The sequence below is a fragment of the Neomonachus schauinslandi genome, chromosome 7, assembly GCF_002201575.2.
Source record: "Neomonachus schauinslandi chromosome 7, ASM220157v2, whole genome shotgun sequence".
In the NCBI taxonomy this organism is placed as follows: domain Eukaryota; kingdom Metazoa; phylum Chordata; class Mammalia; order Carnivora; family Phocidae; genus Neomonachus; species Neomonachus schauinslandi.
In genome coordinates, this window is record NC_058409.1 from 86,043,801 (window position 1) to 86,060,909 (window position 17,109).

Sequence of the window (17,109 nt, forward strand, 5' to 3'; positions counted from 1 at the left end):
GACCCTGAGAAGAGGGAAATAATTCAGAGGACTGGTGGAAACAACGGCCTGACTAGAGTGAGTTCAAGAGAGAGCAGGAGGAAAGCAAGTGCAGACAGGACTACAGACAACTCATTTGAGAAATTTTACTCTCAAAAGGAGTAGAATAGGGGATGCCTGGGTGGCTCAGTCGGTTGAGCATCTTCCTTTGGCTCAGGTCATGAGCCCGGGCTCCTGGGATCAAGTCCTGCATCCGGGGAGTCTGCTCAGCAGGGAGTCTGCTTCTTCCTCTCCCCCTTCCCCCTGCTCATGCTCTCTCTCTCTTTCAAATAAATAAGCAAAATCTTTTATTTTATTTTATTTTTTTAAAGATTTTTTTTTAATTTATTTATTTGAGAGAGAGAGAATGAGAGAGAGAGAGCATGAGAGGGGGAAGGTCAGAGAGAGAAGCAGACTCCCTGCCGAGCAGGGAGCCTGATGCGGGACTTGATCCGGGGACTCCAGGATCATGACCTGAGCCGAAGGCAGTCGCTCAACCAACTGAGCCACCCAGGCGCCCCGCAAAATCTATTTTAAAAAGAGTAGAAGAGCAATAGTTGAAGGGGAGGTGGGGTCAAGAGAGGATTTCTTTAAAGGTAACTCTTACAGCAGTCCGTGTAGTCAGGGAAATAATGCACAACAAGAGGGAAATGTGATGAGGGCAGGGGGTGGGGGTGGAGAACAGCCTCAGCCATGCCCTAGAAGGAGCTGAGGGGTAGATGCCTATTCCCTCAGCCGAACACTGCTGCTTCTGCTCAATTTCCCCTGCCATCTGTGCTAGCTGCCCGGGATGACCACTAGGGACAAAGTGGGGGTTCTGACACCCCTGCTAGAGTCACCCTGTTACATCCCCACTGCCTGCGCTGCCCTCTCTGGAGTGGGGTACCAGGCAACAGGCCATTTTAACAGTGTGGAGTCGTTACAGGGCAGAGGGCTGTTGACCGCCTGGGGTCAGGCTCAGAGCCAGGCCAGGGGCCCCCTGCAACTCTGTCTGCCCCTGCCATTATTTTCTGCCTTTTGTAGAGGGTTCTACAAACCTAGCTTCAAGATCCCCTGTCCCTACCTCAACTGACCCCACCTTGAGGTGTTCCACACCCGCAAGTCCCTCCGATTTAGAAAGTCTGGAGACGCCGATGGCTTGCACCTTACGCCAAACAATGCCTATCCTTACGATGGACCTGCAAGGCGAGTATTATTGTCCCATTTTTCCGAGGAGGAAACTGAGATTCAAGATGTCCAGGTCTGTTTGGTTTCGAAGGCAGCTTTCTTTCGGCTGGGCCAGAGGGAGGCGGCAAGGGGCTGGGCGAGCTGCTAGCTGGCTCCTAGACCAGGCGACCGGCAGCGCAGACCCTGCCCAGACCCCGCCCAGGCTCCGCCCCACCAAGGGGTCCCGGGCAGGCCAGGCCTTCGAGCTCCAAGCAAAACGGGACTTCGTGATTGGGCGGGGCGGAAGGATTGGGTAGGGCTTCCCAGTCGTAGAGAAGCCGCTCGCGGGCGTGACTTTCTCGGGGCGTGGCCTCTGGCTCCGCCCCCTTCCGCGGGCTCAAAGCGGACGGCGGCCGCGGGGGCGGGGTCAGAACACGGGTGGCCGATCCCAACGCGGCTCTGTGTGGCCAGCCACCGGGCAGCGCCTCGGCGGGGCCGAGCAGGTACTGGCGACCGCGCGGGGCGTCTCGGGCTGGGCCAGGCTGAGGGCAAGAGCCTGCTGGGTACCACGGAGGGCACCGGGGTCGGGGCCAGCGCTGCGCTTCCTCTTGCGAGTCTGGGCCCCTGCCTCCGCCCCCGCCCCCGCCTTCCTGCGGCGAAGCCGGCTGCGGCAGGGCCGATTGGCGCCTGCGCTGCTTCCTGCGCCCGGGACTCTGCCAATGCATGGGGCCCGGGCGGGGGACGGGGGAAACTGAGTCACGTCGGGATGGTCCTAGGCCTGTGTGGGAGGCACCACCCCAGCTGGGCTCCAGAATGAATCCCCTACCTGGCCATGCTTCGGGGTCCAAGCCCTCACCGATTTCCATAGGGGCCATGGCCCCGCCCGGTCTCCCCCAGCGCCCAAAGGAGTCCTCATCAGCCTCCACCCGTCCGGGAATGGCTAGGACCCGCTCCAGCCGCCTCCCTTTCCACCCCTCCCCCTCGCGTCCCGAGCCCCCGTGTGCTCCCTCCGCTGGCTCCGCAGTGTCAGCTTACACGCCTTATATAGTCCGAGCAGGCTTCAGCGCGGCCTGCCTGTCGGGACCTGGGGGCGGGGGAGAGGAGCGCCGGCCCCTGACTCACCCGCGGTCTGTGCGAGGCTTAAGGCTGGCTTGGGGGGAGACCATGTCAAATTAGCCCTGCGGCCCATTTCTGAATGAAAAGAACCTCAAGATTAAATGAGGGGAACCCCTCATCTTCCCAGTCCCTGGGGGAGGGGGGTTGCCCCTGCCTTTCCAGAATGAGGTCTGCTAGGCAGAAACCCAGGCACACCTGACAAGGTGCCCGCCTACGGGTGCCCTGGCTGTGTTTAGCGGCTGCTCCTGCCTGCCTGGCACCAGTCCAAGGCTGGTGTCCGGAGCTGGGCCTGCGTGCACACCCACTATGCTGTCCACTCAACTTTTCTTTCCTCCCAGGAGCAGGCACCATGGAGTCCTTCAAGGTGGTGCTGGAGGGGCCCGCACCTTGGGGCTTTCGGCTACAGGGGGGCAAGGACTTCAATGTACCCCTCTCCATCTCCAGGGTGAGCCATCTTTGGGGGAGGGGCTCCCCCAGGAGTCTTTGGGTGTTCAGGTGTCTGGTGGGTGATGGGAGGAGTCTGAGCAGGAGTGAGCCAGGTTCAATAGAGCAGGAGGTATCTAGGTCTAGAGATGTGGTGGGCACCTGCCACAAAGACTCCCAACTAGGTGGGTACTGGGAGAGGAGCACCCACAGTTCCCCAGCACTGCCCTGTACTTTGATGCCATTCCACAAAGCTCCTGGGGCCACCTCTGAGGCCCCAGGGGGATGCCCATTCTGCAGGAGGGGAGCCTGAGGTCTCTGGGAAGTATCTAAGCTGCTTGAAGGAGCAACGCTTGGAGCCAAGCCCCAGCCAGGGCATTCTTGACTGCAGGATCTCACTTCAGCCTCCTTGCCACCCAGGGAATAGCAATTGTCATCCTGTTTTTCCAGATGAGGGAACTCAGGGCTCGGAGAGGTAGAGGGGCCTTTACAGCGATTCCTTGGCAAAGCAGGGATTTGAATTCAGGCACTGGGATAGTCTGCAGTTTGGTGGGGAGTGGGGGCACTTTCCAGCCTCTGTGAGGTTTCTCCATCTTCATCCATTGGTCCTATTCAGGATGCAGTGGCCTCTGACCCAGAGCAGGGGTGTGGGTTGGGCCTCTAAGGTTCTAACTTCAGCTCCTGAAGGCCTGCTCTGGTAGGGGCGGAGCTGGGGGCTGGCTCCTCCCTGTGGCAGGGGGATTGCCTTATAAGCCCAAGAATGCAACCCCATGCTGGGATGGCCAGCTGGTGACTAGAGTCCACAGAGCTGAAAAAAGCTGGTTGAGGCCTGAACGCCTAAATGCCATTGGTGGGCCCCTCAGCTGGTGACCACGAGGACATGGCTCCAACTGTAGGGTCAGTTGTGGGACACAAAGAGGGTGCCCAGAGAGAATGAGGCCAGCCCTGGGACTGGTGTCTGTGGCCAGGGGGTCAGGAGGGGGCGGGGACTTCCTGCCCGCACATCCGCCTGTCCAGAGAGGCCCACCCAGGCGCCCACCGGGCAGGCAGCTGTTGGCAGGAAGCCCAAAGCAAGCACAGCCTGGAGGGGGCCAGGTTGTCCAGGCACTGCCCAGCCTGAGAGGGGCCCCAAGGCCAAGTCTGTCTACAGGAGTTGGGCTTGGTGGACAGGGCGGGTGGTTGGTCACTGTTCTTTCCAGGGACCTTTCCATGGGGTTCCCCTGGAAACTGCCCTGCTAGCTGGGTAGCTTAGGTCCGCCTACTACAAAAAACCCACCCCTACAGTTGTCAAGCCTTGCTAGCCCTGAAAGTGTATTCTATGTTCCCCTCTCTGCGAAAGTGCTAGCCAGTGTGGCTGGGAGCTGTAGGCCTTGGCTGGACTCTGAGACTCAGTTTCTTCATTGGAGGGGATGGGCAACATAATAGCCTGAGGGATGGACTTTAAGATGTGGCCTGTTGGGGGCACTCTGGGTCTGAGCTCCCTTGTCAGCAGCCCTCGCTGTGGGTGGGGCCACAGGCTGAGCCCAGCACTGGAGTTGGACCTAGGCCCTGGTGGGTGGGCGGGTGGGGTGGTCTTTTCTGAGTTGGGTCAGCCCCTCCCTCTCCCCTGACCCCAGGGAGGAGGGAGGGGCTAGGGCTGGCTGTGGGCCCAGGCCTGGGAGATGAGGTAATGTCTGAGACTTGGGGGTTGGGCTGCCTATTGGAGTCCTCAGGCTGACTCACCCCCACCCTATGCAGTGTCCAGCTCTCTAGCTTTCCCCCTTCTTGACTCCTCAGGCCTCCTTGCTTCTCTCTCCAGCCCCCCACCCCACATGCAGGGTTTTCTCCAGCTTCCCTCTCCACCTCTCTGACCATTCCTCTCTCCCTCTTGTGCTTCCTGACCTCCTTGCTCAGGAAAGGAAGTAGTCCCCAAATCCCCACCCCTCCCTGGGAGCCACCTGCTCCTGCCCACCCCCACGACCTCTACCTCAGGCTTAGCCCACACCTCCCAGGAGCCAGCTTGTGTGGGTAGGGAGTGGCTGGACCAGGTTTCCCTTCTACTGACTCACCATGACCTTGAGTAAGTCACTTCCTTTCAAGGGTGTCACTTCTGTATGCTCATTATAAGGGGTTGTTGGATTGAACTAAAAGCTAGAGAGGAGATCTAGGCCCCAGACCCAGCCAGGGGTTTAGGGAGTTGTTCGAGGTAGGATGACCTCTGAGTTGGGTCCCAACACTCAGCACAGGTAGCCTCATGTAGTGGAGCCTTAGGGTCAGGGTCAGACCTGGCCTTGCCTCTTACCAGCTGAGCAGTTTGAGGCAAGTTACATGAACTCTTTTTTTTCCCCGTGTGTAAAATGCATATAATCTCAGACTCCACTCCGCAGGTTGTTGGAAGATTCAATATTAGCATGTGACAGTACTAGGTGCTCAGTAAATGTCAGCTACTCTTCTTACCATGTAGCAGATGAAGAAGGAGGCACCCAGCTGTCCTGCCCTTCTAACCTCCCAAGCATGAAATGGAGCCAGCTCTCCCTTCTTGCCTCAGGGCTGCATCTGGTGTCTCTGCCTTCTGGAGATCTCTCTAGAACCTCCCACCTCCCCTCTCCCTGCCCCAACTTCGTCTGTGCATCAGCGCACCTGAGGAGTCTCCTGAGGCCACGGGCAGCCAGTACCTTGCAGTCCTACCCCCCAACCTCTGGATGTGAATTGGCCTTCCAGCACTTCCCCCATGGAAGTGTACTTAATGCCAGGCCCCTTGCCAGATGCCCAGGCAGCTCTGTGGGCTTAGACCCACAACAGCTGTGTCACCCCTTTCTGAGGGGCTAGAAGGCTGGGAGCGCCCAGTGGGGTTTGTCAGGCTTACCTCTATCACGGCTCTGGGAAGTACCCCACTGGGACTTTCAAAGGGCTGATGGCCCCTCCTAACCTTAAGGCCAAGTCCTGGTTCCTTCATGACAGTCTCAGTTCATGCTGGTGGTGACCATTACTGCCAGCCCACTATTACCCCTCATTTGCCACAGGAACCAGGGATTCCCAGGGCAGAGCCCAAAGGACTGGGGGAGAGGGTAATGTGGCAATTGAAGGCTTTGGGGTGACACTCATTTACACTGATGCCTCGGGCCCCCTTCAGTCACTTCACGGGGAACCTGGAGATGCCGGGGGCCTATTCCTGGCTCTCAGAGGGTCCTAGCAGATCCCTGTAGCTGGCCCCAGGACAGGGTGCTGGGAGTGTAAGAGGTCAGTAGGAGCACCTGGCGGTGTCCTGGAGGAAGTGGCCATAGGCAGAAGCCAGCGGTGGGTGAAACAGCCTGGGCAGGAGGCTGGCAGGGGGCTCAAAGGCTGTGGTTGGAGCTGAGAAGCTTGGGGCTTAACCTGCAGGTGGCTGCTTGGTGATGTCACAGCAGTTCTGCACCGTGGGGAGGGGGGTCATGGAGGTGAACAAATGACTAAATAAATAGGGTGATTCAGGTGTTTGTGAAGTTCAGGTGAACCCCACCCGCCCAGATTGTTTTAGTGTTCCACAGCTGCCCAGAAATACATTGAATGAAGAGGCCTCTGGGTTCGAGAAGTAGGGCAGCTTAAGCAGGGTTGACTAATGTTGGCCTCGGTTTGGTCTGCAGAGGCTTGGGCGGCCGTGACCTTCCATCTCTCCACAGCTCACTCCTGGAGGCAAAGCTGCACAGGCCGGTGTGGCTGTGGGTGACTGGGTGCTGAGCATCGATGGAGAGAATGCCGGGGGCCTCACTCACATTGAAGCCCAGAACAAGATTCGTGCCTGTGGGGAGCGCCTCAGCCTGGGTCTCAGCAGGTACAAGGGCCCTGGCCTGCCTGGCGGGTGGGGCACCCCCAGGCCTGGCCTGCTATTACCCCTTCTCCTTCTCCTCCAGGGCCCAGCCGGCTCAGAGCAAACCGCAGAAGGTAGGCCTAGGACATCTGAACGTGACATCTGGGCGGTGGGAGGGGTGGGACTAGACTGCTGAGCTGACTAGCCCTCCCCCGCAGCAAGGAGCCTTGATACCCCTATCCCTGGCCGGAAACAGAGGGTGGGCGCCAGAGCTGGGGGAGTCTGGGAAACTGGGAGTTGGGCTGGGAGCTGCCGCACGGTCTGGGCACCACGCATGTCTGCCTGTCTGTCCGCTGCCTTCCGCTGGCCTGTGCTACCAGCCGCGCTTGTCTGCCCTTTGGCCCGCGTGGGCTGAGATCATCCCTCCCACACGGGCCCCTTGAAACCTGAGTTCCCCCCCACCCCACCCCACCCCCGCCCCATGCCTCCGGCCAGATGTGTGGGTGTGGGGCTGGAGCACCGCTGTCCTCTCCACGCCAGGGGGGCACCCCCCTCCGGCCCAGCGTCCCCGCCCCTGCCTGCCCTGCCCGGCTCTGTCTCCGCCCAGGCCCTGGCCCCCGCCGCGGACCCCCCGCGGTACACCTTTGCACCCAGCGCCTCCCTCAACAAGACGGCCCGGCCCTTCGGGGCGCCCCTGCCCGCTGACAGCGCCCTGCAGCAGAATGGGTACGTCGGTCCTGCCTACCCACTGCCTGCGCCCACGCCATCTGTCTGAGGCCCCACGCCCTCGCAGCGCACTGCTGCTCAGTCTGCATTGCGCCCCAGCCTGGCTGGAACCGTGCGGCAGCGACCCCTGGCGGCCGGGGCGGGGCTGTGGGCACTGGGCCCCTCCGAGGGTGTGGCTCTTGCCCAGGCGCTGCGCTACCTGGGCGCTCTGAGCCAGGCAGCGCCCCCCAACTGGTGGCCCGGGGTTGGGGTGTGGTGTCGGGCGACTGAGTCCTAGATACTCAGTGCAGCCTTGCCTCTGGCTACTCTGACCCCTTGCCATTTTTCTTCTTCCTTGTGTCTGTCCCTTTGTCCCTTTATCTGTCCCATCTGTCTATTTCCTTCACAGGTGCAGACCCCTGACAAGTCAGTGAGCCCCCTCTGCCTGTCCCTTTCTTCCTTCTTTTTGGCATTCTGGGCGGTGGCCCCTCCCCACCCTAGCTGCCCTCCTTTCCTCTCACTTAGCTACCCTCCCCCCCACCACCCAGCAGGGCCCTGGCCTTGCCCTGCCCCACTCTCCCAGCACCATAACCCACATGCACCACTCCCGGGAGGGGCTGCCCCCACTGCCCACCCCCCGCATGAGGTTCTGAGCCACACCCTCCCCACAGACAGCCCCTCCGGCCGCTGGTCCCAGACGCCAGCAAGCAGCGGCTGATGGAGGACACGGAGGACTGGCGGCCTCGGCCCGGGACAGGCCAGTCCCGTTCCTTCCGCATCCTTGCCCACCTCACGGGCACCGAGTTCAGTAAGTGCCAGCCCAGGGCAGGGCGGACTCTCCTGCTGGCTCCCAGCCTGGGCCTGGGCTCTGCTGGGAGCCTGCTCTGGTGCCCTGTGACCTTCTGCCGGGGCTCAGGGCTGGGGTGGCCCTCGGTCTTCTCTTGGTCAATGCCTGCCTCTGCCCTCTCAGTGCAAGACCCGGATGAGGAGCACCTGAAGAAGTCAAGGTAAAAGGACGGGCCGTAGCCCCTCTTTCTCACCTCCTGCCTTGCCCATTCCAGCCACCGCCCTGTGTCTGCTCCTCAGGGTCCCTCGCCAGGGCTCTCCATTTTCCTTCCTTCTTTCCTTCCTTCCTCCCTTCCGTCCTCCCTCCCTTCCTCCCTTGCAACTCTCCTTCCTTCTACTTCCTCCTCCTTCTCTCTCTGCCCCCCAGGGAAAAGTATGTCCTGGAGCTGCAGAGCCCACGCTACACCCGCCTCCGGGACTGGCACCACCAGCGCTCTGCCCACGTGCTCAACGTGCAGTCGTAGCTCGGCCCTCACCGGCCGGCTGCCCTCTCTGCCTCTCTCTTTCTGTTCCTCCCACCCAGGGCAACTCCCCCCACTTGGTCGCTGCAGCTTCCGCCTACCTCACCCCCTCCTTTCCTGCCCCTGGACTGAGCCTCCTGCTGGCCTGGCAGAGGGGCTGGCCTTGTCTGACACTGCCTTCCCTCTTTGCCCTGTGGTATTACTCTCTGCCAGGTCTGTGCTGGCTCAAGCATGGAAATAAACATTCTCAGCTCTGCTTCCTCTGCCTCTGCCTTCTATCTTTGTGGGGTTGGTTTGTGGTTTGGGTGTGGGGGTGTTAGATGGTTCAGACCCAGTGTGGGCCATGCCAGTCTGGGTCTCAATGAGGGGTGGTACCTGCCAAAGCGGGCCCTGCCATCAGAGCTAGATCTCTGGGATGAGGAAGCCCCGAGAACTGCCCCAGAAGGGAGAGAGTCCTGCTCCACCTCCCAGCCCTGTACAACAGACCTGCCAGCTGGAACCTGGCTAGGAGAAGCTGCTGCCCTACCCATACCTACCCCCGTGGGACCTGGAGTCCAGCCCAGCAGCTCTCATGCACCCAGGCATCTCCCATGGGGACAGCAGGACCAAGAAGGTTGGGGGGTGGGGCCACGCCAGGAGCCTCAACCATACAGGGCCTTGAATGGCAGATCTTGCAGCCAGGTGCCCAGGACAGAAGCCCCAGCCCCAGCCTCAGCTACACCCCAGGAACCCTGGCCTGGTGAGAGAGAGAGTGGGCTTGGGCCTGGGGAAGGGTGGGTAGCCTCCAGGGGCATGCCGGGGGGGGGGTTGCTCCAAGCTGCCCCAGGCTCAACCCCCTGACCTTTGGGGTCCTGGGCACCTCCCTGGAGCCACTTTTCTTAGCCCCGGCAGGCCCTACCACCCCCAGTCCCACTAGCCGCCCACCTTGGGCTGTGGACCCCGCATTTGCTGAGCGCTACGCCCCGGACAAGACGAGCACGGTGCTGACCCGGCACAGCCAGCCAGCCACGCCCACGCCTCTGCAGAACCGCACCTCCATCGTGCAGGCGGCCGCTGGAGGGGCCACAGGAGCAGGCAGTGGCAACAATGGCAAGACTCCCGTGTGCCACCATTGCCACAAGGTCATCCGGTGGGTGGCCCTGTTCCTTTTCCTACTCTGGCCTTCCCCGTCCTAAAGCCTGGCCCAGGCATCTTTCCGACCTTTGCGCCCCTGACTGTCTCCCCACTCATCTAGCTGTCACTGTGGGAGGATGAGGATTCAGTTCCCAGTAGCGGTGGGGGCAGGGACCTGGCCTAGGTCCTCAGATTCTGCATCCTGCATCCCTTCCCCCACTGCACCCCACGTCAGCCTCTATCAGCGTTTGCCCTGCTGACATGGAGGAAGTGCCAACAACACACTCGCGCTGCACCCCTAGAAAGGCCGCTCTCTGGTCAGGGAAGGGCCTGCCCCTCCCAGCCCCTCTGCTCTCCCTCCTGTTCACTTGGTCTCTGCCAAACCTCTGCTCTCAGGACAGACAGGCCCGAGGCCCCTCCCTCCCTGCCCTGTTCCCTGGGGCCCAGCAGGGTCACACAGCGCCCCCAGAGTCAGCGTGCTGGCTCCTTAGAACCTTGGTAGTTCTCAGCCCTGGTCCTGCGCTGCTCTTGACTCCTGTCAGCTCTTAGGCTCTGCGAAGAACCCCTTCAGACATTTATGTGGGACCTGCAGGCCCCTCCCCAGGCCAGATGGACCAGGCAAGTGGGACAAGGTGGGGACCAGGGTCGGCTCAGGTACCCACTGGTCTTCAGAGCCCGTGGGCACTCTGGGCCTCCCGCCCCCAGGGCCCCAGTTCCTCTGGTTTGTCTCATTGGGCCCAGGTCAGCAGCCCCCAGCCAGCGTAACCCTCTTCCTCCTCCCAACACGGCCTGTCACAATTTCTTGTCGTCAGAGCGGTGCAGCTTCATCACTGTGTCATCACTCGGGTCACCTCCCAAGCCTGTTTCTCCTTTATCTGGACAACGGGGAGCATGAATTTCCCTTCCAGGCCTCAGAGTAGGTGACCACTAACGTTACACAGGACAGGCGTGCACTCCCTCTCACTGCCCTCGCCTCCCCCTCAGGGGCCGCTACCTGGTTGCGCTGGGCCATGCATACCACCCCGAGGAATTTGTGTGCAGCCAGTGTGGGAAGGTCCTGGAAGAGGGCGGTTTCTTTGAGGAGAAGGGTGCCATCTTCTGCCCACCCTGCTATGATGTGCGCTATGCACCCAGCTGTGCCAAGTGCAAGAAGAAGATCACAGGCGTGAGTGGGGCTGGTGGGGGGCGGGGGGAGGGCGAATCTGACCCCGTCGGCGTGGAAGAGTACTACGGAGGAACTCTTAGGCCTGGGGGCTCTCCCCTCAGGAGTCCTTTGGATCCTTAGCATCTTAATAAACAGGATGCTATATTAGCCTCATTTTACATTAGCCAAGATCCTCTTCACCGATGACCAAAGTGCTGCTCAGAGGGGCTCAAGCAAGCAGGAGTGCTACAGGTTTCCCCAGCTCTCTGAAAGTAGAGCGTTCCTGTGAAAACTTTCACAAGCCAAAACGGCGTGGTGAAGAAGCAAATACTGTTAATTTATGTGGAAGAAAATTTGAGCGTTCCCAGACCCAAAAAATAACCTCATGTAGGCTTTTCTGGTACCTTTGGACACATCTTGCTAGCAGATGCACAAAGTAAATCAAGATGAAGCGCAGATGCTCACAGACTCAGCTCAGAGCTGTGGCGGCCTGCTGCGGGGATGCGGCCTGGAGCCGGATGCCGAGTGCGGCTCCCGGGGAAGGAGCCGGGTGGGGCCCCGTGCTCGGGTAAGAGGTACGAGCCGCCTCTGTGATGGCTTGCTGCAGAACAAACGCTGAACGCTCTTTTTCACTTTTTGCCTTTTTTGTAAAAGCAAAGTTCCTTTCAGTTAGAGGGTCCGTCATAAAAGTGAAGTGGTATATTGTTAGCTTCTAAAAAGCAGGAGGTTTGTGCATTGGCTCAAACACTCAGAAAGCCCGAAGGGCACTAGCGTCAGGCCTAGTTGAGGGCGGGTCCTGGGGTCGTCAGGACGTCCCCCCACTGGCCTCTGTTGTCGTCCTCTGTGTTGACTTCGTTCCCTGCATACTTCTACTTAGAAGCTGGCAAAGATGGTGCCACAGCGGCTCCAGGATTCCCTCTCCCCAGCTTAGCGCCGCAAAGAGGATAGGAGCACCCCGGTGCCAGCGGACACGTCAGGGGTCCCAGTGCTGATGCTCATGGCAACAGCTGGGTCACATGCCCATCTCTGGCCTCGAGCTGCAGGACTCAGATTAGCCGGGCCTGGGGGACACCCGCCGGAGCAGGGGTCCGGCGGTCCCACCCGCAGCACAGACAGAGCGAGGGAGGGTCGGTTCCCTGAAGTAAAACAAGATGACGTTACCCGAAGAGGGAAGGCCCACGCGGATCCCAGTGGCTGCGTCAGTGGGGTTGCGTTCGGCGGCCGTAATAAAACCTCACTACAGAGCTTTCAGCAGAAGGGGTTATTTACTTCCGTCACAAGAATCCCAGGGCTGAAACAGCAGCTCCAGGATGCCTTTAGGCTTTTCCTGCCTTTGGCTCCGAAATCCTTAGCATGTAGACCCTTGTCCCCAAGCCTCTCATACCATGCTTACCCGAGGACTACTCAAGCCCCAGGCCTTGTGTTCTTGTTGCAGGCGGGAAGGAGAGGGAAGGGCCAAATGGCCTTATTTTAACAAGGTTTTTGCTTTTGACTCTGGAAGAAAAACCAGGACCTTGCATCTTTATCTCAGTGTTTGGAATTGTTATCCTATGAGCACCTGGGCTGCAGGGGAAGTTGGCAAACCCAGTATGTTAGCCTTCATCTTCCATGAGAAGGCAGAAGGGGGTCGTGACAGGCTTTGAGGAGGCTGACCCACTGGGTGTGCCACCTCCCGTGCACAAGAGGACAGACAGTTCACCGTGCCTGGAGGGCATAGGACTATGGAGTGCCAAAGCCAGAAGGCCAGACACAAATTTGTGATTCAAAAGCCTGTTCTTCCCACTGAGGCTAAAGACACAGCAGAGCCTGGCCATGTTTTCTGCAGGGTAACCCAGCTGCCAACAGGAGCCAGGCTTGGGGCTTGGCTCAGCATGTGATGAGCGTAGAGTGATGGGCCATCTCCCTGCCCCCATTCATTCTTATTAAGTGCGGACAGTGTGCCAGGTAGTGTGCCCCTTGCTCGAGGACGCCTCATGAAGTAACAGGTTTGGGCCCTGCCCCTGGGAGCTCCTACTAGGCGGGGAGGACTCAGGGGGTGTCAGGGGGTCAAGGGCACAGCGGGAGGAAAAAGGGGCAGAACAGGCAGGGTGAAAAGCTAATGGGGTTCCTGTCACACATGTATGGAAACAAGCGCGAGAGGGACAGAAACTGCCCAAGGCTGCAAAGCACGAGAGCTAAGCTGGAGCGGTCCCAGGCACTATTGACTCCCAGCTTGGGCTTTTCCTGACATTTCATGCTTCTTATGTCTGGATACAGAGGCAGAGCCGCCAGATGTGGCTGGAGAGCTCTGTAGTGATGTTCCCATTAGTAAGGATTACCTTGCCCACAAGCGGAAGAAAACTCAAAATAGTGGCAGCTTATTTTCCACCTAAGAAAGTGCAGGGGTGGGCAATCTGGGACTAATGGGCAGACCTAGGCTTCTGTGTCTTGTTTCTCGGCCATTCTCAGCACAGGCTTACTTAACACTCTTAGTCTGAGATGAGCCTCGGCCAAAATTGCCACATTTCAGCCAGCAGGAAGCGGGAAGGGGAAGAAGGGATCGAAGGCCCATGGCAGCCATCTCGAGATGCCACCACCCAACCCTTGGGCTTCCTTCCCATTGACCATATCTCAGTCACATGACCATGCTGAGCTGCAAGAGAGGCTGGGAAAGATAGTCTATTTGGGACAGCCATGTGCCCAGCAAAAAAAATGGGGGTTCCATCAGTAGACAGGAAGGGGGAAATGGATATTATCACAGTCTTTGTCGTTGTAATGACAGTTTGTGTTGTGGAGCACTTACAGTGTGTGGGGCATCCAGCTTCACAGTCCTACTATAGGAAGTCAGTGTAGTGATTCCCACTTTCTGGATAAGGGAATTTTGCCCCAGATCACAGTCCTTTCCCTGCCAGCCTGGGCCACACCCCACTGGGCTATTCTAAGAGAATGGGCTAGATCCCAGGACCTTTCTTGAGCTGGGCATCACAAATCAAGGCCCCACTGTTGGATGACTGCTCTCTCTGCATTACACTGCACTCTTGTCCTGCTGCATCCCTGTGCTGAGTGGACAGGGTTATCATCCAGGCCACAGATGAGGAGCCAAGCCTAACAGGGCCTGGCTGGCTCCCAGGTCCTGGAGTAAGCCTTGGGTGGCAAACCCTCTCCTGCCCCAGTCCAGGCTAATGTTTCACAGACGCCCAGTAGCCCTTAGCTTCTCCTCTTGCAGGGACTCAGGGCCTGACAAACTCTAGGAAGCCCCCACCTCACCCTAAGGGAAAGGGCGGGGGGAGGCGTACCTCCCCAGCCTGCCAGGGGCTCCGTTCCTGTCTGCGCCCAGAGCTCAGAACTGTTCTTGCCCTGAGAGATCAGCATGGAGCATGGGGAGAGAAATGCAGGGCAATCAGTTTCCGTGGAGTTGGAGGGAAACTGCATAGCGTGAGGGACACATTAGAGGGGACCTACCCAGGTTTGGGGGCCATCTGAAGCCCTATGCTCTTCAGGTTCACCTCTCACCACTTGCCCCTCTCCAGTGCTCCAGCTGTGTGACCCATTTCATTTTGCCAATGTGCTGTTTCCCTTACCACAGGGCCCTTGCACAGTCTGTCCTCTCTGCCAGGAATACTATTTGAGCACCCTCTTTACCTTGTTCCTTCTCATCTGGGACTCCTGTCATTTCCTCAGGAACACCTTCCCTCATACCATCCTTTCCACCAGACCAAGTCTCCCACAGTTTGCTCACTACTCCCCAGTCCTCTTGTCCCGTCTTCTCCCCAGGTGTGAACTCCATGGGCTGGGACCAGGGGCTGGTCTGCTTAATATTGTGCTCCACATACAGAGGGTGATCAGTAAATGTTTGAAGGAATGGACAGAAGTGGCCTCTAAGCTGAACTTTAAAAATGAGTAGGAATTAGCTGAAGAAGGATCAGGAGAGAGCACTCCAAGCAGAAGGAATAGCTTGTGTCACAAGGTAACACCTGGGAAGGGTGTGAGGTGAGGCAGAAGAGGTGAGTGGGGGCCGTGTTAGGAGTTTGGAGCTGGGGCTGATGAGGTCAGCTATGCTGCAGCAAGCTTCCTCTGGGCAGGGGGAGACAGCTGAAGAGGGGAACAGGCTGCTGGGGCCTGGGTCAGGGCAGTGGAGAGGGGAGAGGCAGACAGACTGAGAAAACTAGGGCATTAAAATAAATACTGGTAACTGGCTTCCAGGTTCTTCTGAAGACCAGCAGAAAGCTGCCTCCCTGCTCACACACACACACACACTGGACCCCGCCCTGGGCTACCCTCGCTCTTGCCCAAGCCCCCTGTGCCACCAGCTCACAGCCAATTCCTTCCCCTGGAGCCTTTGTCTACTTGAAAAGAGACAGCACCAGGCAGTGGGAAGAGCCAGCTTTGGAGCTGCTAGACTTGGGCATGAAACCCATTTCTGCCATCTATTGTCTATGTGACCTGGTGCGGGTCACTTTCCCTGGGCCTCACTAAAATGGTTGCAGTCACTGCCTGGCCAGGGTGGTTGTGAGGTAGATGTGAGATGCGACAGAGAGGCAGAGAGCACTGATGGGCCATCTGAGAGCAGAGACTGCCCACATGTCCTGCTTGGTCTACACTTGCATTTTAAATTAACGGGCAATATTTGAAAATCAGATTTCACTTTAACACCTAGATTTCAACTTGAGCCTTCCGGGCATTCCTGCACGAACTGCTCAGCGCCATCCCTACAGGTGCTCCCCAGCAACACCTTGCCCTATGGAGTACTCTACCGGGCCCCAGCAGGCATGGGGTCTGGGACCCCCAGCTTCCAATGTGGGGCCATCCTTTCAGCCTGCAATTAGGGATTAGGTTCCAGGTTCACAAGGGAAGGAACCAGGTGTCAAGAGAAAGTAATGCCATTGGCCAAGTTACCCAGCTAAGAAGTAAGGTCTGGTTGGACCCACAGATCTGACCCGCCTCGAGGCCCCACACTGCCCTCTGCCTGCTCTAGATCTGAATGCTGCTGGCCCTGGTTGACCCAATGGTCCCCGGGATTGTCAGCCCAGGCCCAGGGAGAGAAGAGGCTCCCTGAGCCTCAGCTTCCTCCCCAGTCCATTGGAGCAGGTTAACTCACGAGCGCTTGTTGATGAGCACCCACAGCGACGGGCGCTGTTGCAGTACCACGGTTACTAGGACAGTCCTGTCCCATTCCCTCCCGGACCTTACGTTTGAGCAGGAAGAAGGGAGGAGAGGAAATGCCAAGCAATAGATACAATAAGTAAGTCACCTGGTACTGCGTCAGTACAAGCTGGTGAGGGATGAGAACAGAGTTAAAGGTATTGGGAACGTGGCACTGGAAGAGCAGATTGGAAGTCGTAACTGGTATTGTCAGAACAGGCCTCTGGAGAAGGGGACACTGGAGCAGAAACGGGAAGGCAGTGAGGGGTGAGACTTGGGACATAGCTGGCAGAGAGGACAGCCGGTGTGAACCCCAAGACTGGCATGCCTGGGGCGTCAGCCATGGGCAAGAGGCCACGTGGCGAGAGCAGAGGGTGCAGAGGCCAGAGGGAAATGCAGCGCAGGCAGGGATTCAAGCAGAGGGGAACGTGGACTCGCTCAGTTTGACGTCAGTCTGTAGGGCAGAAGGAGGAGCTCAGAGGTGAATTTTGGGCCGTCCCCCAGGCCAGGGATGCCGGAGGCTCACATCCCGCATCAGGGAAGCAGTGAGAAGTGGTCAGGATCTGGATGCACCTTGAAGACGGACCCAACAGGGGTTCCTGGCAGACTTGATGTGGTGCATGAGAGAAAGAGGGGCATCTCAGCTGAGCAGATTGGAAGGACGGAGTTGCCGTCAACTGAGCTAGGGACAGCTGTGGGAGAGGCGTGTTTGGGGTACAGAGGTGAGGCGCCGAGCTCTGGACGGGGCAAATCTGAAAGGCATAGTGGCCATCCACGGGGAGACCTCAGGGCCGGAAGTAGAACGGGAATGGTGGGTGTGCAGATGGAACATTTACCCTGGGAAGGAAGAGGGCCCATGGCCAGCCTTCCTATGTCCCCAGCTCTGGAGAGGAGGGGCCAAGCTGCCTGGTGACTGTAGCGTCCTCCTAGGAGATCATGCATGCCCTAAAGATGACCTGGCATGTGCACTGCTTCACCTGCGCGGCCTGCAAGACGCCCATTCGGAACAGGGCCTTCTACATGGAGGAAGGCGCACCCTACTGCGAGCGAGGTAGGTGGCCCCCCGGGGGTGGGGGGGCACAGGTAAGGGGTGGGGTGTGCGGCAGGTGAGAACCCAGGGCCCCCTTTCTCTCTGCCTCCACCCTCAGACTATGAGAAGATGTTTGGCACGAAATGCCGGGGCTGTGACTTCAAGATCGACGCGGGGGACCGCTTCCTGGAGGCACTGGGCTTCAGCTGGCATGATACTT

General features: G+C 58.8%; 1 protein-coding gene across 2 annotated transcripts in view; it reads left to right on the forward strand.

Moving 5' to 3' along the window:
- Positions 1-1,603: 1,603 nt before the first annotated feature.
- The window catches only part of PDLIM7 (PDZ and LIM domain 7), a 16,156-nt gene continuing 650 nt past the window's right edge, over positions 1,604-17,109 (forward strand). The window contains exons 1-12 of one of the 2 annotated variants that reach the window (XM_044917092.1): positions 1,604-1,667; positions 2,619-2,725; positions 6,342-6,493; positions 6,573-6,603; positions 7,077-7,195; positions 7,846-7,982; positions 8,145-8,181; positions 9,159-9,220; positions 9,373-9,610; positions 10,579-10,759; positions 16,790-16,910; positions 17,008-17,109. The exon at positions 17,008-17,109 is cut by the window's right edge and continues 9 nt beyond it. In XM_044917092.1, coding sequence (XP_044773027.1) covers positions 2,630-2,725; positions 6,342-6,493; positions 6,573-6,603; positions 7,077-7,195; positions 7,846-7,982; positions 8,145-8,181; positions 9,159-9,220; positions 9,373-9,610; positions 10,579-10,759; positions 16,790-16,910; positions 17,008-17,109 — 1,276 coding nt within the window. In that variant the 5' untranslated portion in view covers positions 1,604-1,667; positions 2,619-2,629. Of the gene's footprint in view, positions 1,668-2,618; positions 2,726-6,341; positions 6,494-6,572; positions 6,604-7,076; positions 7,196-7,845; positions 7,983-8,144; positions 8,182-8,387; positions 9,096-9,158; positions 9,221-9,372; positions 9,611-10,578; positions 10,760-16,789; positions 16,911-17,007 lie in introns of those variants that run through there. The other variant, XM_021701375.1, reaches the window with a different exon arrangement.